The 25810-nt window shown below is 40.2% G+C and overlaps 2 protein-coding genes across 3 annotated transcripts in view; both read right to left on the minus strand.

The window, feature by feature from the left end:
- Window positions 1–5596, minus strand: part of lpgat1 (lysophosphatidylglycerol acyltransferase 1) — a 47530-nt gene extending 41934 nt beyond the window's left edge. Inside the window, exon 1 of the mRNA XM_083562341.1 lies at window positions 4979–5596. The gene's annotated coding sequence lies outside the window, so the exon portion shown is untranslated. The remainder of the gene's footprint in view (window positions 1–4978) is intronic.
- Window positions 5597–7010: 1414 nt separating this feature from the next.
- Window positions 7011–25808, minus strand: ints7 (integrator complex subunit 7). Of its 2 annotated transcripts, XR_014536876.1 has the most exons (21): window positions 25410–25808; window positions 24626–24755; window positions 24174–24320; window positions 23767–23904; window positions 23546–23592; window positions 22644–22843; window positions 21780–21902; window positions 20608–20725; window positions 19023–19157; window positions 18719–18816; window positions 18242–18481; window positions 17811–17948; window positions 16863–17069; window positions 15924–16118; window positions 15553–15656; window positions 15254–15322; window positions 14819–14951; window positions 14583–14681; window positions 13306–13491; window positions 7205–8396; window positions 7011–7173 (listed from the first exon to the last, which is right to left on the minus strand). XR_014536876.1 is itself a non-coding variant. In XM_083562243.1 (20 exons), exons 1-20 carry the CDS (start codon window positions 25501–25503, stop codon window positions 8121–8123), a joined length of 2877 nt encoding a protein of 958 aa, XP_083418369.1. In that variant the 5' UTR covers window positions 25504–25808; the 3' UTR covers window positions 7011–8120. The 2 variants fall into 2 exon arrangements, 1 of the variants encoding a protein (XP_083418369.1); XM_083562243.1 differs by having other exon boundaries at window positions 7011–8396.
- Between the last annotated feature and the right edge of the window lie 2 nt (window positions 25809–25810).

Below are 25810 nucleotides of genomic sequence, written 5' to 3' on the forward strand. Positions count from 1 at the left end.
GTCCTTTTGTCACGTGACTAACCTATACGCTATGGAGATGATTAAAAGACTGAAATGAACAAAATGACTAAAATATATACACAGCAAAATCCCGTTGTACGAGCATAATTCGTTCGTGAAAATTGCTCGTACGTTCGAAATAATTTTCCCCGTAAGATTTAATGAAAAAGCGATTTAGTCCGTTCCGAGATCTCATTCGATCGCTTATTTCTGCACTAAAAAAGTATTTGTAGCCTATTTTATCAAACAAATACCCCACAAATTACTGTATTGACAAAGAAATACATTATTAATAATAAGATAATAAAATACTGTAATAAAATTGAAGATAAATGAATAAAAATACAGTACTGCATGGTAAACATCATTTCACACTTGCCCATGTGGTAGTGGTTGATTGTGAGTGTGAGATGGTGGTGGATGGTGAGAGAGGAAGTTAGTTAGTTTTTGGAAGAAGTATCTCCTTCTCTTGACCTCTTTATTCTTCACTATGGTGCTTATGGTAGCGCTAGACACCCCATACTGCTGACATAGGTCACGCGTATGCACACCACGCTCTTAAATTTCCACTATTTCCTTCTTGGTTTCAACGGCAATTCTATTTACTTTCTTTTTCCCAGCACCATCGCTGATTTTCTTGGGAGACATTTTTCAAGATTTCTAGTGAAATAAAAATATTAAAAAAGTTAAGAGCAACCATCAGCGTGGGTTTTGCTCGTGCCTTTCAAAATTTGCTCGCAAAATAGGGTAAAATTTTGCGAGCAAAGTCACTCGTATCTTCGATTTCTCGTACCACGAGTTGCTCGTACAATAGGGTTTTACTGTACATAAATTTGTTCGTTTTGCAAATAGAGATTCAAAGAACCGTCGCTAAAATGATCCGATCTTCCCATCACTACTGTGTATAAGCCGTATCCTGCCAATGTTTTGAATGTGGAGAATTTAATTTTTATTTGTCACATACACCTTCATACAGATGTGGTAAATTGCTGTCCAACGTGTAAAATGAACGGCCAATGAAATGCTCTATATGTAGATTGTACTATTCTCATTCATTCACAAATTCGAACCTAACACAGTTCTCAACCTCCAAGCTCACTGACTCGTCCACAAAGCATGGAAGACATTTTGTCTTAATAGACAAAAAGCTATTATATGATTAGTGAGTGCATAACAAAAATTGTAGAAAAATTGCTCTTTTTTTTTTTTTCTTGGGAGAATATGAGTTGGAAAAAAGAAGAGTAACCTGTGCTTCTCAGAAGATAAATCTGCTGTGTGTGTCAGCAGATGTCCACTTGGATAAGGACAACTACAAAGCAGTGCAGGAGGAGTGTTTGTGTCACTGTGGGGTTACCTGCTTCATTTGCCTTTTAAATGTCATCAATGACATGACACTATGCTCTTTGTGGAAAAAATGGTCTGATATCAGACCCTAATCTGTGAGTATTCCAATAAATATCTGACCAAGCACAGGGGGGACGTCTGATGACTTACAAACTTTAAGTGACAACCTCCATGTGGCAACATCTAAGAGCCAACCTCTGATATTAATCCTTTAAAATTCAGCATCGCTCCAACCTCATTACCTTAGGTGTGATATACTATATTGCCAAAAGTTTGCGGACACCTGGTCATAAGTTTAGTATGTGCTTTTTGAGCATTGCATTCCACATTTAGTCCCAATTTGCTCTTATAATTCCCTCAACTCCTCTGGGAAGATGTTCCTCTAGATTTTAGAGTGTACTTTTGGACATTTGTCCACAGGTTTGTTAGTAAAGGCAGGTACTGATGTAGGTGAGGTGAGGAGGCCTGGGGTGCAGTCAGCGTTCCAATTCATCCAAAAGGTGTTCAGTAGGGATGAGATAAGTGCTCTATAGCAGGCCACTCAAGATCTTCCTCTCCAAAGCATGTGAACCAGATCTTCAAGGAGCTCACTTTGTGCACAGGGGCATTTCCATGCTGGAACACGTTTGCGTTTCCACGTTCAAGTAAACGCAAAATTGTATTATACCACATCCAAAGATGTCCTATACAATTGTGTAGCTCCAGCTTTGTCCACATAGTGTATATACATCTGAGGCTGTAAATCATTCGCATTGACTTCGGCCTGTTTACTCGCACATAAGGTCAAAATGTGCACTGTGAGGCAAAATGATATGTCAGTGTAGCAGAAAAGGTAGTAAATGACTACCAGCAACAGTATATTTTTACTGAGGTATAATTTGTTTTATTCAGCAAAAGAGAAATAATCCATGAGGTAAATTCCCTTTAAAAAAAACTGCAGCTCAGTAGGGCCTGGGTTATATCTGAGGTAGAGTAGTCAAGAATGTCTGGAATGGAAAAGAAAGAAAAAAAAGAAAACAGTCCCATGGTCCAAGTCTTAACCTTACTGGCTACAGTGACCTGCTCAACCAATTAGCGTGTGTGTGATGCAAAATAGCACACAATACAGGACAAGAGCTTTTCTAGTGGCATGCTAATTCCTCTGACTCCTGAATGTCTGCAAACTTTACTTACACAAAAACTAAAAGCACATAAATCAGCACCAACCTCCAACTGTAACCTTCATTAAGAATTACTTTTAAATGTAACCTGAAGTGGAAACTGGAACTGTTCGGATTTTTTTATTGATTACAAAACCATGAGCAAACACCACAAACCACAAATACCTCCACAATACAAACACTCCACCAACCCAAAAAGCACCAGCATAACAAACACTCCACATATCCATAAAAAACCTGTACCACAGAAACCCGCACACTATAAATATAAATACTCTGCACAACAAAATAAAACTACAAATACCCCACACTAGAAACATCCCCTAAAAACATCTCCAACTGCAAATACCCCCACACTACACACACAAAAATACCAACTACAGATACCCAAACAGCCAAAACCTTCAGTCACAAATACCCCCAAACCACCAACAGTCCACACAACCAATTAACTCTAACCACATATACCACCACACCAAATAGCCCATATGTCCGAAAACTTCCAAAACACAAAAATACACATTACACCCCATTGCTTAACCATAAATACAATGACCACTAAAAATACACCTACAAACCCCCAAACTGAACAACCAAATATTGCCTCAGGCCTTCGTCTATTTCTACAACCTCTACAACCTTCAATACCTCTACATCCTCCACAACCACTACAACCTCTACATCCTCCACAACTACAATCTCTGCATCCTCCACAACCACTACAACCACCACAACCACTACAACCTCCACATCCACCAAAACCACAACTACAACCTTTACGTCCACCACAACCACAACTACAATCTCTACATCCTCCACAACCACTACATACTCCATAACTTCTACAACCTCTACCTCCTCCACAACCGCTACATCCTCCACAACCACAACAACCTCTACATCCTCCACAAATTCTACAACCTCCACAACCTATACAACCTCTACATCCTCCACAACCACTACGTCTTCCACAACCTCTACGTCCTCCACAACCACTACATCTTCCACAACCTCCACAACCACTACAACCTCTACATCCTTCACAACCACTACATCCTCCACAACCACTACAACCTCCACAACCTCTACAACTTATAGAACCTCTACATCCTCCACAACCACTTTACCCTTTACAAATTCTACATACTCCACAACTTATACAACCACTACATCCTCCACAACCACAACCAAATGTTGAGCTATTTTATGAGTTGCTCAGTAGCTCCTAGTTTTATAACCATAATGACTGTAAAAGACTTTAGAAAGAACATTACTCATTATCTTACACTCCAGTGTTCATGTTAGTTCTCACTCTCTGGTGTTTTGTATTGTTTTATAGAGTATAATCACACTCTTGATGTCACCCAAATGAGGATGGGTTCCCCTTTTGAGTCTGGTTCCTCTAAAGGTTTCATCCTCAAAACATCTAAGGGAGTTTTTCCTTGCCACAGTCACCATTACTGCTCATCAGGGATAAATACACATCGTTCACCTTAACTGTTAAATTCTGTAAAACTGCTTTGAGACAATGTCTGTTGTGAAAATCACTATAGAAATAAACTTCACTTGACAACCACTACAACTTCTACATCCCCCACAAGTACAACACTCTCCACAACATCTGCAACCTCTACAACGTTCCACCAGAACACCTCAGGCTTGGAACCCAAACAGAAATATCTCTGCTACCATATAAATACATGTAGCGCTATATTTAAATGTATAATATACTCTTACTCTCACAAATTATCTGATGTTGAGTAAAAGGCCCTAAAACCAGAGTATATAGTAAAAGTTTGTATCCAAATCTTGATGTAAGATTCACAAGTTCTCTTGAGGAGCACGCAGACAGTCACAGAGTACTCCTGGAAGCATAACCTCTAGTGCTTAGTGTCTCACTGTGGCTTATTCGTGTTTAATTGGTTGTGTTTGAACACACAATTAGGTCAAGGCCATGAAATTTTGATCAGCCTGTGTAACTAATGCTCCCTAACGCAACACAGGAAGGACGAGCACGCGCGGGTCCTGGAGAAGATAAGGACGAGGATCTAGATGGGTTCAGGATTTTCGGAGGATCAGACCACAGCAGGAGATCCACACTTTTTACAAGGTCAATAACGCTACAATACCGGGACAGTGTGTGTGTGTGTGTGTGTGTGTGTGTGTGTGTGTGTGTGTGTGTGTGTGTGTGTGTGCGCGCGCGTGTGTGTGTGTGTGTATATAAAGACGATGTCAAATCCAAGAGTTATCAAGCTAATCAAAGCTGGATCATCTGCCGGTCACGTGGGGGGGACGTGTCCACGATTATCATACAAAGGTAGAGGTCATGGCAACAACAAAAAAACTATACTAATAAATAAATCCTACATCATGCCTTTGTGAATATTGTAGCTGGGTTTAGATTAGATAGATCAGATTGCATGTGTGTGTGTGTGTATCCAGTGAAGCTCTTTATAGACATCGTTAGTACTCACAGTGCAAATGCCGGACGAAGAAAGGAGAAACGAGCCAGCTGAGAGGAGCTGAACTACAGCGCGATGCAAAAAGTCACATGGAGATCACGATGCTTCCTATAGATGCTATTTTATACATCCGAATAAGTCGTTGCCATGTCAACCACGCCAGTGTGCACGAGCCCTGTACCGCTGCATCGGCTTCGGTTAATCGAACAATCAAACGATCGACTGCTCAATAGAATCAATGAAGAGGATGATGATGATGATGTGGAGGAGGAGGAAGGTGGTCTGTGCGATGCATCCAAGTATGGTGTAAAGCAGGAAATGAATGAAATCTCCTTTTCTGGCCTCCAAGTTGATGATGGTGACGGCGATGGTGCCTCCGTCAAATCCCCTCCAAAATACTACGAGGTCGATCGAAGGAAAAATATTATTCAATAAAAGAAAAATGGGGGAAGATCCAATTCCGTCTTTTTTTTTTTCTCGTGCCCGGATAAAACGTCTAACACATCAACGAGAAAATGCACATCATTATGAGAAACGTATTCCTAATAGTCATGTTTAATATACGGGAGAAGCGCGTCGACCGAGAAACCCAACGGTCCTCTTCCTCTGCTTAGTTCTTCTTCTTCGTCTTTCTTCGGTGGGTTGCCGAGCAACGCGGGCCACACTACCGCCACCACGCGGCCAAACAAGGAAAACGATTTCATTTCAACTAGCGGTGTTATCAGACAGACAGACAGATAGATGGATGGATGGATGGACGGACGGACGGACGGACAAACAAAAGAACACAATTTATTTCAACTTGAGTTCTGTATTCCAGTGTCCATTTGTGTGTTTAGTGTGTGTTCTGAAGAGAAATGCAGAACACTGAAGTGACTGTGGCTCTCCAGGACTGAGGTCTCGACTCCAACAGCTGTTCAGGCATTTGAAATAGAAATACGTCACAGTGTGCTTTAAATATCACAACTCAAATATCACAATCATCCATCCCAGGCACAACACCCAATGCACTGGGTCTGCCTGGGAGTGAATGATACATCCAGGTGATAATTTATCAAAATGTTCATACAGTAGTAATAAAGATGATGATGTCTCTGTGACTGAATTAATTGACGGTTAAATTGAGCCGAAAATCAAGTCATATCAAGGTGTATTTGTGCAGTGATTATTGTACAATGAGCTGGTTTTATACTCCACTACAAATTATAAACACAATTAAATAAAACCAACAAAAAAAATAAACAAAAGAAAAAAGAAAAAAAATGTTACAAAGCATTCGTGTAGATTTTAGGTGTGTGAATGTGTGTGTATGTTCACAATCAATCTCAGGCTACATCCCGAATCCACACAGTTCCCTGCGTTGTATGATGTCAAAATAACGTCAGTTGAAGCAAGTCGAGTCTTGCTGCAGTTTCATCAGAGGATTTCTTCCTCTGCTCATCCGTATTCAGCCTTATGTTTATGGAACAGATTGCAGAACAGTTGCTACGCTTGAAATAGACCCAAAAAGTGGCAGCTGTGGTGGTTTAAGGTTGGAGGCATGACTGGGAGTGCATAGCAACATTCACAGCAATCATCAGTTATACATTCCAGCGGTTTGATGAACTCGACAGCTCATCATTAGTCATCTAGGCAGACCTACAGTGACCGAACAGCTGGCGGCAGAAAACACATGTACTTAACAAAAAAAAAAAAAGGATGTTTAACAGAAAACATGGCGTTCTATACAATTCCCATCCTCAGCTTTCTGCTTATTAAATGGACCACGTGATTAAAATTAAAATATGGATTATTTTTTTCTTACTCCTGACTAATTTGCAGTCTGCATTGTATTTGATTGCAAACAGATCTAATTAGGCTTGTGCACATTTTGCTTTGGCATGTCGCGACGCAAAATTGAAAGATTAGGCATCTCCAAGCAGGCTGTCTGAACTTCTGTGTTCCTTCACTTGGCTTCTTTATTGGAAAAAAATTCACACTGTGCTCCAGAAAAAGAAGGGGGAAAAAAAAGGACACACAAAACAAACCACACTGATGATTTCAGTAAACTTTAGAGAATGACTTTAATTCCTTTTAGTTCTGTATTTTTCTGTCGGTTCCTCTCTCCGTTTAACTCTTTCATGTAAAAACATTTTCAATCCAAAGACTTGACTATTATTAATAACACAGAATAAACCTGAAGTTTGTATCATATGGAAAGAAATCTTCTCCGGGTCTTTGAATCAGCTCTGCCCCCACGTGAAGACATTTGCTAGACTCTTTCACGTCTCCCTATAAATGGCCATACAAATTTATAACAGAGGGAAGTGGGGTCAGTCTGAAGGTGTAGAACTTTTTCTTTAAAAATGCATTTTGCCTCATAGTGAGCATAGTGATCCAATTCTCTACTGGGAGTCTTAGTCAGAAGTATACTATATTGCCAAAAGTTTGCGGACAACTGGTCATAAGTACAGTATGTGCTTTTTGCATTCTCCACATTTAGTCCTGATTTGCTCTTATAATTCTTATAGATTCCACTAAATTTTGGTGTGTGCTTATGATTATGTGTGTTCATCAGCCACAGGGGTGTTAGTAAAGGCAGGTACTGATGTAGGTGAGGAGACCTGGGGTGCAGTCAGACTTCCAATTCATCCTAAAGGTGTTTAGTAGGGATGAGTTCAGAGCTCTATAGCAGGCCACTCAAGATCTTCCTCTCCAAAGCATGTAAACCAGATCTTCAAGGAGCTCACTTTGTGCACAGGGGCATCACCATGCTGGAACAGGTTTGGGTTTCCAGTTTAAGTGAACACAAAATTTGATTTAAGACGTCCTGTACAATTGTGTGTCTCCAGCTTTGTGTTAACAGTTTGGAGAAGAACCACATACGGCAGGAAAGGTCAGGTGTCCCAATACTTTTGGCATTATAGTGTATGCTGATGGATCACAGGTTTGGAGTCTGCGCTCATTCTAATGTCATCAGCTTCAAAGCGATCATGGTTGATCATTCTCCTGTAACAGAAGGTCCTGGTGTGTTTTATTCCTTCCTGTAAAAAATTTAGTCCATGCCCACATGTGACAGAGACAAACTTTCTTGTGTAAACACAGGACCAAAAGCGTAAATGTCACTCTGCAATCCTGGACATAAGATGAAGTACAGATTCATGCGTCTGAAATGTTACTGGAAGCGGGTGGTGACGCTACGCTGAGCTGCCTGAGTGCCAGCCTGCTGATGGCGCAGATTCTGTGAGAACGGATCCTCCATGGATTTAACGCTCACTGTGCTCTTGGGCCCGGTTTTCCACTGGACCCCGCTCTCGTCCACCACACACGCCTCCACCGTCACACTGTGGCTTCCCGGCACAGAGAAGTTCAGCAGGAACTGAGTGCTGAAGTAGTCGTTATGAGGCTCCACACGCTGCTCGATCTCATTGGATTTGGATTCGAGAGGAATCTGAAGGGAACACATGGGGGAGTTAAGACTGGGCTAGAGAACTGTGCAATATTAATATCAGGAATTCTCTCACAGATATCCTTTATACATATACATTTTATATTATATATATATATATATATATATATATATATATATATATATACACACACACACACACACACACACACACACACACACACACACACACACACACACTCCCTCAGAAACAAGTTTGTTTGGTCTCTACCTAGCACTTTGCGCTAATTTTATTATTATTAAATTAATTATTAAACTTGAAAACACACAATAATGCCTGGGGGTATTTAAAAAAAAAAAAAAAAAAAAAAACAGAAACTAGGGTTAGCGCAGTGCCATTTTCAAGACTCACTCTGTACCTGGAAATGAGATGTGTTTTGTGCATGCATAAGGGGAAGGGGAAGGGGAAAAAAAGAAAAAAAAACCCACAGCGCTTGCCGCTTATCAGAAAGTAGCTATGGATTCTTTAGCGTTTTATGTCCAGCTTCAAGAATTTCAATATTAAATCGATAAAACAAGAGTGCAACATTCATTTGATTTATTCCGTTCGATTTCCATAAAACCCTTGCAATTCTGTCAGAAAACGCAACACAAAAAATGTTTGTTCCAATTGCAAATGTTTTGTTATTCACGTGCTTATTGTTTTAGTTTTTTACTGCAACAACACCAAAAAAAAAAAAAAAAACGATTTTACACAGAACTCACAAATGATTGGCACCCTGTCAAAATTGTATGAAATAATTGCTTTTCCAGCACGTGATGCTCCTGTAATTTGTATTACGACACACCTGTGGCAAGTAACAGGTGTGGGCAACATAGTAATCGCACTTAAACCAGTTAAAATAGAGGAAAAGTTGACTGAAAAGAAAGAAGTGTTAAAAGTGTCTGTGGATTTGAGAGGAAAATTGTGGAAAAACATGGACAAAGCTCAAGTCCATCTCCAGAGATCTTAATATTCCTGTGTCCACTGTGCGCAATATCACCAATAGGTTTACACCCCCTGGCGCTGTAGCAAACCTCCCTGGACGTGGACGGAGGTGAGGTCACAACGAAGGATTGTTTGAATGGTGGATAAAGAACCCCGATTAACTTCCAAACAAATTCAAGCTGATCTGCAGAAACGGGGTAGAACAGTGTCGGCTCGCACTATCCGTCGCCGTCTGAGTGAAAAGGGACGCTGTGGTAGGAGACCCAGGAGGACGCCACTGCTGACACAAGGACATAAAAAAGCTTGGGGTTTGCCAAAACTTGTGACAAAATCCTTCTAGGAGAACGTACTGAGAAAAGTAGAGCTTTTTCATGGCACTGTTTACAGAAAAAAGAACACTTTAGTCAAACATGGTAGATGTTTTGGGGTCGCTTTGCTGCTTCTGGCACCGGATGCCTTGACTGTGTGAACGGTATCATGAAATCTGTAGATTGCCAAAGAATTTTGGGGCGCAACCTAGTGGCCAGTGTCGGAAAGCTGCATCTCCACCAGAGGTCATGGGTCTTCCAGCAGGACAACGAACCGAAACACACTTCAAAAAGCACTCAGGAACCATTTCTGAGTCCAGATCTGAATCCCATAGAACACCTGTGAAGAGACCTTAAAACAGCAGTTGGGAGAAGGCATCCTTCAAATCTAAATGGCCTGGAGCAGTTTGCAAAAGAAGAGGGGTCCAAAATTCCAGTAGAAACGTGTAAGAAACTTGTTCATGGTTACGGGAAGCGATTGATTTCAGTCAATTTTTCAAAAGGGGGTGCTACCAAATATTAAGTTCAAGTTAAGTTTTTTTTTATTGTGTTGTTACAATGAAAACGGAAAAAAAAAAATAAACACGTGAGTACCAAAACAATTGCAACAATATTCTGAGAGAAGGGTTGCGTTTTCTGACAGAATGGCAAGAGTGCCGATATTTTTGGCCACGACTGTGTGTGTGTGTGTGTGTGTGTGTGTGTGTGTGTGTGTGTAATATATATACAGTCCCTTGCGAAAGTATTCGGCCCCCTTGAACTTTGCAACCTTTTGCCACATTTCAGGCTTCAAACATAAAGATATAAAACTGTAATTTTTTGTTAAGAATCAACAACAAGTGGGACACAATCATGAAGTGGAACGAAATTAATTGGATATTTCAAACTTTTTTAACAAATAAAAAACTGAAAAATTGGGCGTGCAAAATGATTCAGCCCCCTTTAAGTTAATACTTTGTAGCGCCACCTTTTGCTGCGATTACAGCTGTAAGTCGCTTGGGGTATGTCTCTATCAGTTTTGCACATCGAGAGACTGAAATCTTTGCCCATTCCTCCTTGCAAGACAGCTCGAGCTCAGTGAGGTTGGATGGAGAGCATTTGTGAACAGCAGTTTTCAGTTCTTTCCACAGATTCTCGATTGGATTCAGGTCTGGACTTTGACTTGGCCATTCTAACACCTGGATATGTTTATTTGTGAACCATTCCATTGTAGATTTTGCTTTATGTTTTGGATCATTGTCTTGTTGGAAGACAAATCGCCGTCTCAGTCTCAGGTCTTTTGCAGACTCCATCAGGTTTTCTTCCAGAATGGTCCTGTATTTGGCTCCATCCATCTTTCCATCAATTTTAACCATCTTCCCTGTCCCTGCTGAAGAAAAGCAGGCCCAAACCATGATGCTGCCACCACCATGTTTGACCGTGGGGATGGTGTGTTCAGGGTGATGAGCTGTGTTGCTTTTACGCCAAACATAACGTTTTGCATTGTTGCCAAAAAGTTCGATTTTGGTTTCATCTGACCAGAGCACCTTCTTCCACATGTTTGGTGTGTCTCCCAGGTGGCTTGTGGCAAACTTTAAACGACACTTTTTATGGATATCTTTAAGAAATGGCTTTCTTCTTGCCACTCTTCCATAAAGGCCATATTTGTGCAGTATACGACTGATTGTTGTCCTATGGACAGAGTCTCCCACCTTAGCTGTAGATCTCTGCAGTTCATCCAGAGTGATCAGGGGCCTCTTGGCTGCATCTCTGATCAGTCTTCTCCTTGTATGAGCTGAAAGTTTAGAGGGACGGCCAGGTCTTGGTAGATTTGCAGTGGTCTGATACTCCTTCCATTTCAATATTAATCGCTTGCACAGTGCTCCTTGGGATGTTTAAATCTTGGGAAATCTTTTTGTATCCAAATCCGGCTTTAAACTTCTCCACAACAGTATCTCGGACCTGCCTGGTGTGTTCCTTGTTCTTCATGATGCTCTCTGCGCTTCAAACGGACCTCTGAGACTATCACAGTGCAGGTGCATTTATACGGAGACTTGATTACACACAGGTGGATTCTATTTATCATCATTAGTCATTTAGGTCAACATTGGATCATTCAGAGATCCTCACTAAACTTCTGGAGAGAGTTTGCTGCACTGAAAGTAAAGGGGCTGAATAATTTTGCACGCCCAATTTTTCAGTTTTTTTATTTGTTAAAAAAGTTTAAAATAACCAATAAATTTCCTTTCACTTCATGATTGTGTCCCACATGTTGTTGATTCTTCACAAAAAATTACAGTTTCATATCTTTATGTTTGAAGCCTGAAATGTGGCAAAAGGTCGCAAAGTTCAAGGGGGCCGAATATTTTCCGTAATATATATATATATATATATATATATATATATATATATATATATATATATATATATATATATATATATATATATATATTACATACACACACACACCACACACACACACACACACACACACACACACACACATATATACATATACATACGTGATTTTTTTTAAAATAATATTTCTAATATCAAAAATATAAAATCCACTTGTTGCAGACATTAAATAAAGGATCAAAATCAGTGTGAGCAGAATAAAGCTGACTCGTGTATTTCAGGGCCTCTACAGCAAATGCTCATGAATTCAGCTTCTGATAAATAACATTTGCAAATGTAGTAAAAGTAATGTAATGAAATGTAATGGTTTTTGAAAAGAAAATAAAAAGGCAGAAAGTCACCAATTTGTTCTTCTGGACATATTAAACATATTATTTTACTTTCTAACTTTGCACTGACTCTCTTCCTACAAAAACGATGTCTGACTAGATGGTCTCCTGATTGTCCTGGTATACAGCTGTTCCTTTTCAAATGAATGGTAAGTGCATTTTTTGTTGCATTCTGGCGGTTAAAATTGTGTTGCTTTGCCCAGCTTTAGACAGCTGACTGCACTTAGCAGTGTACCATGTACAAAAAACCTACATTTGCTATTACTGTACATTAGAAAAGATTGGCTTCTTTAAAGCTCTGCTGTATTTTCCTGTTACAGCTCCGTGACCGTCAAGCCATCGTTCATTACAGACGTGTAATACTGGTGTAATATGAGAGCGCTCAGCCAGTCACTGCAGTCCTAATGCAGAAGCACGGTCACAGTGGAGAAAACCCTCATCTGTGGGAAATGCCCGTGACGGTACCCGGATGGTCTGCTGTTTCAATTAGATTTACAAAGTGTTGCTTGGTTGACGCTAATATTGCCCACAATTCCTTGCATGAGGGAGGAAGAGTTTCATGTGCATTTTAGAGATGTTGTAAATGAAATGTGGAGAAATAAATAAAGGGAATGGTAAACTTAATTAAATAGGATAAATTCATTAAAGAAGTGGAAATGAAAAGCCAGAATGCAAAAATAAGTTTTGCTACATACTTCGAACTACGTCTTCTAACTGAGGTTGAGTGTGTTCCTGGATGATGCCTTCAAAATAATGAGGTTGATTTTGTCTCTGAAGGCTTTATGCATACACAATTGGATTGGCCCAGCTGATGTAAACCCACCTGAACTATTACCGATAAACTGAGTAGCACAAGATCTGGACTTCATTATTCCTAAATTGTAAGCTGTAACAGAAGCATATGGTCATGATTTGGGACTTTAACCCACCTTGAAGTCAGGAGTAGGTTTGGACTGCAGGGTGGAGCTGGCATTCAGGCAGACCGACTGGATTTTGCGGAATAGGCCAGGAGTGGAACCGTGCTGAATGACTCCCTCAACCTTTAATGTGAGTTGCTGTGTGTTCTGCACCGGGATTGGTTCACTGGGTGTGCGAGGAGATGGAGACAGAGCCAGCTATGGGTGCAAACAAAAAGCTTGAAAGACTGAGGCTGCATTTAGCTTTGAAAGTGAGAAGTCAAAGCAGAAAATATTAATGAAATAATTAACATTCGCTAAAATACACGTATTCGTACTGAACTTTTTCAGTACAGGGCTTTTGGTTCGGTGCACACGTGTGCAATCATTTTTTACCTGCGGAACAAAGTTCAAATCTGAGTTTCCTCACGATTGTGTTAAGTGGCGGAACCACAAGTTTGTTTAGTCCCCACCTCGCACTTGAGTGCAGCATCCCTGTGGTTTCTCACTCCAAACCGGAAAACACGATTTCACAACAAGGTATGCACGAAATTGCTGCCACTTCCTGTCATCGCCAACGTTTTTACGACACTTTAGCGATGTGGATTCTTTAATGTTTTATGTCCAGCTTCAAGAATTTAAATGAGAAAATCCCGACAATTCCACAAAATCGAGGAAGTGAATGAATAAAGGATGGAAGAAATGAAGACATTTACCAAAGTATGCTGTAATCAATAGCACAGTTAAATATCATCTTTGGAAAATCTAATTTTAAGTGTAAAAAACACACACAAATGTATATACACATCTGTTTTACACAAGTGGGGGTCTAACAACTGTAAACTTTTGATTTAAATGATTTCATTTATTCAATGCTATTTAGTCAATATAATTTGTGCAAATATAATGGTTTACTCAATGCTAATATAATAACAAATTATATATATATATATATATATATATATATATATATATATATATTTTTTTTTTATGTAAATCAAGCAGACATTTTGACTTAAAAACCGAAGTAGGTATCGCACCGTGACTTTTGTGTACCCTTACACCCCTAGTCTACTGTATATATAATAATGTTGGATGCAAAAATACACTTCCTTCCTGACTTTGCCTTGGTAAGACTTTGTTACAATCATTGATAGAACAGAAGTAAATGTATAAACGTAACAATGTTTTAAATACAGGCTGACGACTGCTATAGCTACACTATGAAACTAACCATGTGGATGGTTGTGCACTTGAATACTCAGATCATACTGTTTTATCATTAACAATAAAACCAGGTAATGACTCACTTTGACACTGGTGGACTGCAGTTTTTGGAAGAAATACCTCTGGAATGACAGTGGCACCTTGAGCAGAGCGATGACGGCGTCACACAGACAGCCAGTGTGCTGAAGACAAACAAAATGAGCGAGAGTTTCCCAATACAGCAAGGGGACATATGAAGCAAGGGGCTGCACTGTTGCTGATAAAGCAGAAAATCTAGGTTTATATGTAGGCCACTCCAGACGCAGCTTTGGTACTTTACCAGGTAAGAAACAGGAGGGTGCTTCCTGCTCAATGATTCCACTTCGTCCAGAACAAGGTTGAAAACAGACTGCATCCTGCGCTCATACTTACACTCTGCCTGAACTGAACTCAGAGGGCCAAAATCCTGCAAACTGGGACAAATAAACCAGAGCAATGATGTGAGAAAACAGTAATCAAACACCATGTTTTATCAAGCTGCAGATAATAAGCAGTGGTGCTAACGATATTTGTGGATATTACATAATGGTAAGGGGGTTATGTTATGTTAAATAACAATTGATTTTATTAGAATTTTTATGAAATACTGTTTAAACTCCAACTGAACAGGCCTTTTATTGTAGAAGGCCACTATTTGTGCAAGCTGATATAGAACCTGATCCATTACAGACAAAAAACATTCCACAATAGTGGAAATGTGTTTTTTTTCTCTTACCTGGCAGTGTGAGGGTCGAGTATTAATGCCTCAATCACATAGGAGATAAGCAGGCAGCTCTGCTGTTGCCTAAAAAATCAGTTGAGGGAAGTTTTGCGTGTTTTTTTTTTTTTTTTTTTATAACTGGTGCCAAACATTTTCAGCAGTACGGTCAATGTGCATGATGTATTTTCTTACAAGCATCGTATCCAAACAAAACAGCACATATCTTTCAGCCAATATTTGTTTTAACGCCTGTATTTGTAGCGGGTTCTCAAATTTGCTCTCGTTCTTGAGTCGGTTTTTGCTCGAAAGGATACAGCTCGACATTTCGGAGCGTCGCTGAATCAGCATCGAAGGAGGACTGGTACAAATCAGAGTAGCGACTGGCAAGACTCCGAAATTCATCCATTGAAAGCTTCATCTGTGAGAGATAAAAGAGAGAAAAAAAAGGGTGTCTGTTATTATTATTTATATAGACCTAAAGATATATATATTTCCCTGCCAGCATTCTGAGACTTATTGGTGGTGAGAACAATAATGGTACGTACATGCAAAGCCCAGTGTTCAAACAGGACCCCATTACATGCTGTGAGGGTTTAATTATGGTGAAAAAAAGAATAGGATAAAAAAAAGACTAGTGTGTGCAAGTTAAAATGAAGAAATGTGTGTTTGTTGATGTGTGTAGCACCTGCTGGGAGATGCGTCCGCAGCGCTGCAGTTCGCTCCCGGAGGACAGGGCCATGCTGGTGGCGATGGCAGGTGGGGGACTCGTCTTTAAGCTGTTACAGGTGCAGATGAGCTGCGCCAGAGCCTGCAGCGTGTCAATGCGCAGCTTTACAAACTCACACTGGAACACCAGAGGACTCATGGGGGTGCTTGCAGCCTGGATACGCACACAGACACACACAAAACACGATGCCCAAGGACGTTTTTACTATTCATATACAACGAGATTGAATATCCAGTCTCAAAAATACATTTGCGATACAAGTCAAAACTTTACAATACACACCACTGCATAAAGTGCACAAAAAGACAGGAAAACATAAATATAAATATTTACATTTTATAACTAATACTGAAGGCACAGGAATTTTAAACAAGTGCATTTAATAGTATATTTGATATATTCAATACACTGATCAGGCATAACATATTATATTATAATTATAACATTATTACCAGTGATACTAATTATCTCTTCATCATGGCACCTGTTAGTGTTTGAGATATTATTATGCAGAAAGAGAACGTTTTGTCCTCAAAGTTGACGTGTTAGAAGCAGGAAAAATGGGCAAGTGTAAGTGGGGAGTGAAGGCTGAACCGTGTGGTCCGATCCAGCAGACGAGCAATTGTAGCTCAAATTGCTGAAGATGTTAATACTCGATGGGTCAGAACCGTTTTCTCAGCAAAAGGGGGACCAACACTGTAATAGGCAGGTGGTCATGATGTTATGCCTGATCAGTGGCCTTAAAGTGATTCCTGATCAGTGTGGCACAGACAGGGCATGGGAAAGCACATGGGGTCCGTGAAAGAATAGTCAGTGGGTATTCTCTAAATAGCTCGATTGACAACCTGATCTCTGGGTATTTCTCTAAAATGTATGTGCACTGTACTAGACTCTGACCGTAAGGGAAGTAAGGCCTTTCTGGTAGGACTTGAGGGCATCGGTGATGGCACTGATGGCTCCGCTGTAGTTTCCATCGGTCAGGCCGGTCAGACAGTGCTCAGCCTGCGAGAACTCCATCAGCGCATTCAGCCAGAAGTAGAAATGTTCAGAAGCGACGCGTGTGCGAAGACTTTGGTACAGCTCGCTGGAGAACTCATGACAGCCCTGCAACGAGGGTCAAATAATACATTTAATAATTCAGTCAAGTGCCTGTAAGACAGTGTAGAATAAAAATGGGATTTGGCTGATAATATAGTCAATTTGTTTATTTTCTATTCAGGGCTAATTTATTGGCATGGTGTACAATGATTCACTTTTACTGCCAGGAGTTACATGATTAAATATTCAAGAAGATTACATTTTAAATTGAATAAACTGAATAGGAGGTGGAATCAAAAACGCTTCGAGAATTGCTCTGTTTACAAGAAAGTACTTTACTTATCTAGGTGTACACACCATCACCTTCAAAATAGTTCCCTTTCGCAGCAATACAGCGCTCCCGGCCTTCGAACGACATGTCAAGCGTCTCTGTGGCAGATTTGCCCAAAATTTATGCAGGATTTCATGTTTGCTCTTTGTTCTAACTTGCTGACCGTGATGAAATCGGATACGTGGTAAGGCACGTGGTCAGAACTGCACTAGTTAGCATTATTAGTCTCAACACTTTTTTGATATCACCTCGTTCCTTTCTTTAATGCTCAGATTGTCTGTCATGAGTCTTTTTAGGAGAGATCAGCACTGCCATCAGCTCTTTGATATTATCTACTACTATTTAATACAACATTTGCACACGATTAATATAAATCCTTATACAATGCATTATGTAGTAGTTCAACATTTTACAAAAATCCACACACTCTTCGAGCCCCTGGTCTGCATTAAAATCTAAACCAGTGAACAGCTCACCATGCGCGAGGCCTGTCGTGCAATGCGGTACACAGTCCAGCCATTAGCCGAAGCTTCCAGCTGCGGCCGTATCGCGGCTTTCACTTCATCGCTTAGAGACGACTGACTCGCCACAAACACCACTGTGGCCAAACATACCTGCGAAACAGAGAAAGATTATATCATCTTTTATATGACAAACAATTTCACACCCTTAATACACATACATTTACAATTATGGTATCTGGCAGACGCCCTTATCCAGAGCGACCTACAACCGAGCAGGGGAGAGTTAAGGGCCGAGCAGTGGCAGCTTGGTGGTGGTGGGATTTGAACTTGTGACCCTCCGATCCAAAGTCCAATGCCTTAACCACTGAGCTACCAAAGTGTTAATTACTTTTCTGAAGTATTACTTTGATGGGCAATGTATTTCGTTCAGTGTAGACACCAACCAAAAGCTCCTGCTGTTTATCAGAGCTCCTGTGAGCGGCACTGCTGTACAGCTCCAGCAGATTTCCCAGCATGCTCTCCCCCAGCACGGGCAGCTGAGTAACGATGGCGGCTAGAGCGTGGCAGATAGCGATGCACGCCGAGTCGCAGGAGTGATGCAGCTGAGCCAAGAGGAACTCCACACACACCTGGCTGAGTAGGGGACGTGCCCTCAACATCCTCACCAGACACACCAGCACCGTCTAAGAGAGAAAGAAAAAAACGATTGAGCGAGTAAGCGGGCGAGATTCGAAGTAAGAACTGAATTGGTATTATTTATATATCAAAGGACATATTTTATTATTAGATTATTAGTATGGTTTGCCTTGTAAATATTATAATACATGTAAATAAGTCTCCAAAGCAATGTGATTTTACACAGATTAAGAGCCTCAACTACCTAAAGTATAATGAGTGTGTGCACACACTCCAGCACTCACTTTTAATGTGGTCTGAGCAGAAGTACTTTCATCCTGACTGCACAGCAACAGTAAAGACTCCATTCCTATCACTGTGTCCTGCTCCAACTGTACAACATCTACATAAAGGGAAAAATTACGAGGGACAATGAATATTCATATGAACCACAAGCAAGATGAAAGGAAACATCTTACTTGTTTTTATGTCTCAAAGAGAGCAGAATACACTATATTCTTACACTACATAGGACACGTTTGAAGGACACACACAAAAATACCTGATATAATCACTGAGATATAAAACAAATACCAGATCTGGATTTACCTTTCTCAGGGCAGAAGATGGCAATGTTAGCTAGCACAGTTATTCCATGGGCTGCCACGGCCAGGTTGCTATGGTAACAGCACTCCTGCGCCAGCTTGACAATGTCAGCCAGTTCAGGGGATGGCGGGGATTCACCTGAAAAGAAAGGAATACAATCATGCAGTCAAATCTGCTAAACACACACTATCACACTTGTTTAATATATTTCACATAATCCATAGGAAGCTATAAGCTGCACTATACAGCACAAGTATTTTGGGTGCACAAAATGTGCCGATGTAGAAATTAGACTTAACTGTCAAATTAGAAATTAGGGGACATGCTCAAGGGGCCAAAAGTGGCAGCTTGGTGATACTGGTGACCCCCAGTCTGGGTTACTGACCCTCCAATCAGAACCATGACCACTAAACTACCATTTCCCCAGAGGAATACTTTAAAAATAATAAATCATACATTAAACCTTTGTGTAAATTCAGATAATTATGTAAAAAAAAAAAAAAAAAAAAAAAAAAAAAAAAAAAAAAAACAACTCTCAAATTAAATGGAGTTCATTCCTCCCAGATTGGTGATGGAGATACCTCGTTTTATGTGTCACACACTACTTTAAGCAGCATGAGAAGGTCACAGTTGATGCCACAATCTTTATAATACTGACTGAAAAAATGAAAAGATTGATTGATAAACTAAGCATTCAGTCTCTAACATGGATAGTTTCAAATACAGTCATTGCAACGGATGAGAGAAGACGAGTCCACAGGGCTTTAAAGGTCTAACCTAAAATGTAAGAATTCAAAATGTTCTTGGAAATGGAACATACATACAAGGTGGTATCAAAAAGTTTCGAGACTATCGTGCCACCGGTCACTTTCGCCGAATGTCCTCCCTCAGACGCCTTAAAACCTGGCAGTAGAGCTCACTACTGACGTTCTCGCCCCCGTGGACGGATTTTTGCCCAATGCCACGAAGGTCGAAAAAGACGATGAGCATGTACTTGGTCGAGCTGCACACCTGCTTGGCTTTTTTGGTAATTAAGATGATGGACTCTTCAACTGAGAAGACTTTTGCTTTGTCTCAGGGTCGTAACCATACCGGTAATGATCCTTGAAACATGAAAGACGAGTCATCCATGACACGCCGACAGCTTTCTTGGCAGATTTCGAAGCAGTGTTCCTTCTACTCAGTAGCCTGGCGATGAGCTTGGCAGCAACTGGGCTGAACAACATCTCTGTGGTAGATTTGGCCAGTTTCATGCAAAATTTCACATTCGCTCTTTGTTCTAACTTGCTGTCCATGATGAAATCGCAGATGTGGTAATGTCTTTTGGCACTCTGATTTTAGGTTGGTGCTCCCTGTGACTTTGCGTGCAGCCTTCTGCTGCCATCTGCTGGCATGTTAAAAAACTGGTCTCGAAACATTTTGATACCACCCATTTAATTTAAAGAATACTCAAATAAAATATAAACAATCCCAAATTATATAAGTATAGTAAACAAAGCACAATATGTTCTTTAGGTCACAGTCACACCTGTACATACTATAACTATATGTGGAAACCATCTACACCAGTCCTATACATGTATCTTACCTGTGGTAGCGCTGAAGTACTGCTTGATGGCAATGGTTCCAGAGAGTGTAGAGAGAACAGAGGCCATGCCGAGTTTTAGACCGTCATAAGGGGTACTGAGGGCGCTCTCACACAACATCTACACAAACACACACACACTGATTTCAGACCCTATACAGCTCAATTCAAACATACAATAATGCTGGGCACACACTGCGATTTTGGCCACGATTTACTCATCAGAGAAAATCTTTATCGATTCCTATAATTCTCAGGCTATTGTCTGTAATAAAATCCGATTACTGGAGGCTGCGATAATTCTGCCAGTGTCAGAAGATTTCAGAACCATTCCTGCAGTGTGGCTTCTCCTACGACGAGCCTCAAACCAGGAACCAATCAGAGAGCTAAACCTGATGATGCAACTTCAAACTTCAAACCACCTCAGGGAAAAGTTTCAAGAGTCATGTTTTACAGTACAGCAAGAGAGAGAAACTTATTGAATGGCGGGAAATGGTTTTTATTATCAACGCACGTCATGAACAAAACGCTTTTTGTTTGCTGCTAGCTACCGTTTGCCAGAGAACGCGGGTCTGAACGCGTCACGGATTGATGCGGATATTTTATGAGTTGCTCAGTAGCTCCTAGTTTTATAACCATAATGACTGTAAAAGACTGTAGAAAGAACATTACTCATTATCTTACACTCCAGTGTTCATGTTAGTTCTCACTCTCTGGTGTTTTGTATTGTTTTATAGAGTATAAATCACACTCTTTATGTCACCCAAATGAGGATGGGTTCCCCTTTTGAGTCTGGTTCCTCTAAAAGTTTCTTCCTCATAACATCTAAGGGAGTTTTTCCTTGCCACAGTCACCATTACTGCTCATCAGGGATAAATACACATCGTTCACCTTAACTGTTAAACTCTGTAAAGCTGCTTTGAGACAATGTCTGTTATAAAAAGCGCTATAGAAATAAACTTCACTTGACATTGATGACGTCTTTTTCTTGTGTGTGTCGGTTTTTGACTGTTGTACAGTCCTGAAATTATGACAGCTGAGACATGGGGATAATGTACAGTCTGACAGGCAACAATCGCAGAGGACTATTAAAATTGCACAGTGTGATACACAGGGCACAAGGCAGCAATCTCAGATGCTGATCCCTGCTTCAGAGAAAGTGTCAATGTTCTCACCTGTATGTTCTTTCTGCTCCACATGTGAGGAGCTTTCTTAGCCAGGAGTTTCAGGTCCTGAATGGCGAGTCTTTTCACGGCTTTTCTCTGATCTTCCTTCAGATACTGTAAAAGCAATTCAATCTGCAAAAAAAAAATACTACATTTAATTGGGAATCCAACATGATTGGGCATGCTGCTATAGGAACATAATGTAACTTCTCTGTTACTATTCACACAATGGTTTATTACCTATAGCAAATTACTGCGATTGATCTTGTATGTCAAAGAAAACAAACTCAAAACTGTTGACCAATGAGATTTGAGAGTTCAGTAGTGCTGCGGTGATGCAACGGGCATTTTATTGGTACTATATATCTGTACTGTTCCTAAAAATTGAGAAGTGTATAGTGGTGTACTAGTAGCAGTCTTTTTCTGCCATTCCCCACTTAAGAGGGAAACATTTTTCAAGCCCCACCTGTCCTACCAAAAAATGGTAATGAAATACTTCAATAAATTTTTTCTAAAGTTTCAAAATGTGTAATTTATTGAAATATCAAGTTCTAAATCAATAACATCAAATAGCATCAAGTTCAAAAATAGATGTAAAGTGTAGTTGTGTCAGGTACCCTAACTTATGTTTTAATTTCCTTGCATTAAAGACCTAGTTGTTTGTTTGTGGTTACAAACAAGTGTGAGAACTTTCATTTTAATTGAGAAAATCAAAAATGAAGATTAATGAAGAACACGAAAAAAAAAAAAAACTATACGAATTCTGCTGTTCATTGCGCCCCGCCTGTCATGTTTTTATTTTCCACTAGGTGGGCGCACTACACTTTGAGAACCTCTAGTCTAAAGTGCATAAGAGAGGAGGTTTGAACACACCTGTTTGGGGATGTGGATGAGGGCAGAGAGGGACAGCTGCGTGAAGGTGTGCAGTGTAACAATGACCATGGGCGTAGAGGGGTATGATGATAGGAGCTCCTGCAGCAGCTCTCTGCTGCTCGAGGCCACCGCTGCATCATGATGCATGTACTGGAGCATGGGGATCAGCTTCAGCTTCAGCTCCACTGGAGTGGCCAGGCCTTACCAAAACACACACGCACAACGATCAGGTATAACATTATGAGTGGTGATTAAATTACACTAATTATCTTTTCATCATGGCACCTGTTAGTGTTTGAGATAATATTAGGCAGCAAGTGAACATTTTGTCCTTAAAGTTGATTTGTTCAAAGCAGGAAAAATGGGCAAGCGTAAGAATTTGAGTGAGTTTGACAAGAGCAAAATTGTGACGTCTAGACGACTGGGTCAGAGCATCTCCAAAACTGCAGCTCTTGTGGGATGTTCCTGGTCTGCAGTATCCATTAAAAGTGCTCCAAGAAGGAACAGTGGTGAACCAGCGACAGGGTCGTGGGGGGTCGAGGCTCACTGATGCACGTGGGGAGTGAAGGCTGAACCGTGTGGTTCGATCCAACAGAGGAGCAACTGTAGCTCAAACTGCTGAAGAAGTTAATGATATTAATGCTTGATGGGTCAAAACTGTTTTGGCAGCAAAAGAGGAACCAACACAATATTAGGCAGGTGATCATAATGTTATACCTGATCAGTGTGTACAGACACAAGTTAGAGTGAATACTAATAATTGCTCTTTTACCAGTTACAGGGTTTATTGGATAGTTTACTACTGCAAAAACCCCACACAGACTCAATAAAGATTAGTGATTAAACACACAGGTGACTGAAAATAAGAACTCATATTAAAAAAAAAACTTTGTTATGTTTACCTTGTATCATCTCACTGATCTTATTGCAAATCCCTGCAGCAAAGTCTCTGAAACAAATATAATAATTGACATTGTGATGAAAAAAACCCAAACAAAAAGCTCTTCACAAATTACTACTCGTTCACAGTTTTTTCGTATTTACAGTTACAAGGATTTACGATGGTATTACACTTTATAAAAACTGAATTGTTCGATAATAGTGCTAATCGTATAGTGCTTACTTCGAGTGGGATGAAAAACTGGCTGCTGCAAAGATGGCGGCCTCCACTTCCACGTTGTCGTGTGAATCCAGGCTCTGACGGATGCTGTGGTGGGCGTTTTTCCGTTCGGGGATGATGGACGCCAGGCTGCCCAGCATTCTGTGTCAAATACGAATCATTGCTTTTACTAGTAACAGACATGTTTACATTCATCCTACAATTTGCAACATCTGCATCATTAACTTCATTAAAAAATATATAGTTGCGGTATACAACACACACACACACACACACACACACACACACACACACACACACACACACACACACACACACACACCACACTTAAGCAATAAATTAAATTCAGCTCAATAAGCGATGTCAGGATCGTAGCTGCATGATCTACACCACCTGATCTCTTCGTGTACCTGAGTGTGATGGCTCTGGCTATGGGATCGTTACTGTGGATGACAGAAAAAACTCTTTTAACGAACTCGTCCACGTTCAGGATCTTCTCCAGGTGCTTCTCACTCTGCTGGGTCACTTTCAGCACACACAGCCTGAGGAAGTTGTTCCTGTGAAAATTTGAAACGAACTTAAGATTCTCTTCAAACTCTCAAACGCAAATCTGCCCATACACAGGCTTATGAGCGGAAAACAGGCAGTAATCAAGCAGAATTTTTATCTCACCTATCTCACATATAACTACTATTAACGCCATTATATTTCCCGACTGTTCAAAAGCTTATTGGCAGCCACCTTAATTCTCTAAACCTAAATAAACTGATAAGAGAATACAACAGTACAGTGTAGACAGAAAAAGAAACAGGTGCACACAATTGTCTGTAAACTGTCTCACCATATCCTGATGAACACATACCCGAGTCTGAAAATGTCAGCCAGTTTCAGGAAGGCAGAGTTGATGAGGATGGGGAAGGGATATTTCTGGAAGAGCTTGGGAAAGAGAACCACAGCTTCACACTGTTCCCCCAGTTTGCACGATCTCAAGCCTTGAGTTAGAGACAAAGCAAAATTTGTAAGCAGGAACACAATCATCTCTCTATTACTTAAAACAGGGCACTACAGCTGAAACCACATCTGTTGTACATTGGTTCAATTTAAAGAGACTAAACATGGTAGATGTGACAGCACAGTAACTGTACACCATAATTCAAAGAAAGCGATTTTGATACGCATTTGATTGTGATATGATTGTGCATAGTAGCCATTGGCCCTGTCTAATATTGTGTTGGTCCACTTTTGGCTAAAGAGATAATCATTGTAATTCACTTCAATGCTGATAATGTTATAATGTTGTGCCTGATCAGTGTGTGTACAAACAAATATAAATGAAGGCTACCAGCAGTAAAAAAATGTGCAGAAGCTTATTTTTTATGGATATATAGATATAGATCAATATAGATATAGATATGAAGGCTATTTTATGTTTTTTTGCATAATGTGACAGCTGACCGGATGGTGATAAATAAAACTAATATATAAAGCAGAAAGCCTCATAATACTGTTTACATCCAGCTGGAAATAATAAGTTGAATATGAGTTTATTATTTTCCTATATAGATAAAAAAAAAGCATTTAAAGCTCCTATCCAGCCACAGTTATGCAGGAGAAGTGTGAAGTGTGTTAGCATTAAAAACACAGACCTTTGTCCAGCTCCATGAGAGCGGAGTTGGCGTCCAGCTCCTGTTCCCCATAGCCGGCTTCAGATAAGAAGGAGCGCGCAGTTGAAAGTGACATTTTCTTCCCAAAAGCGAAATATTTCAATTTAGTTTAAAATAACATGTGGGAACTATATTATAAACTAGCTGCAGCTAGTAATGTAATGTAACGTTCACACCGGTATTCCGGAAAAACATGGCGTCCACACAAGCACGACTATGATTGGCGCGCTGCTCAAGAGTTTGGTCTTCAAGCCAATCAGATCACAGAACACAAGATGCTGCTACCCAATCAAATATCAGGGGGAAAAATATTGCCTCGTTGTGAATTAGGATTAATAATTAATATTCTTATGAATTTATTATGATAGATTAATAATACTCCT

Source organism: Silurus aristotelis (assembly GCF_946808225.1).
Source record: "Silurus aristotelis genome assembly, chromosome: 15".
Taxonomy (NCBI): domain Eukaryota; kingdom Metazoa; phylum Chordata; class Actinopteri; order Siluriformes; family Siluridae; genus Silurus; species Silurus aristotelis.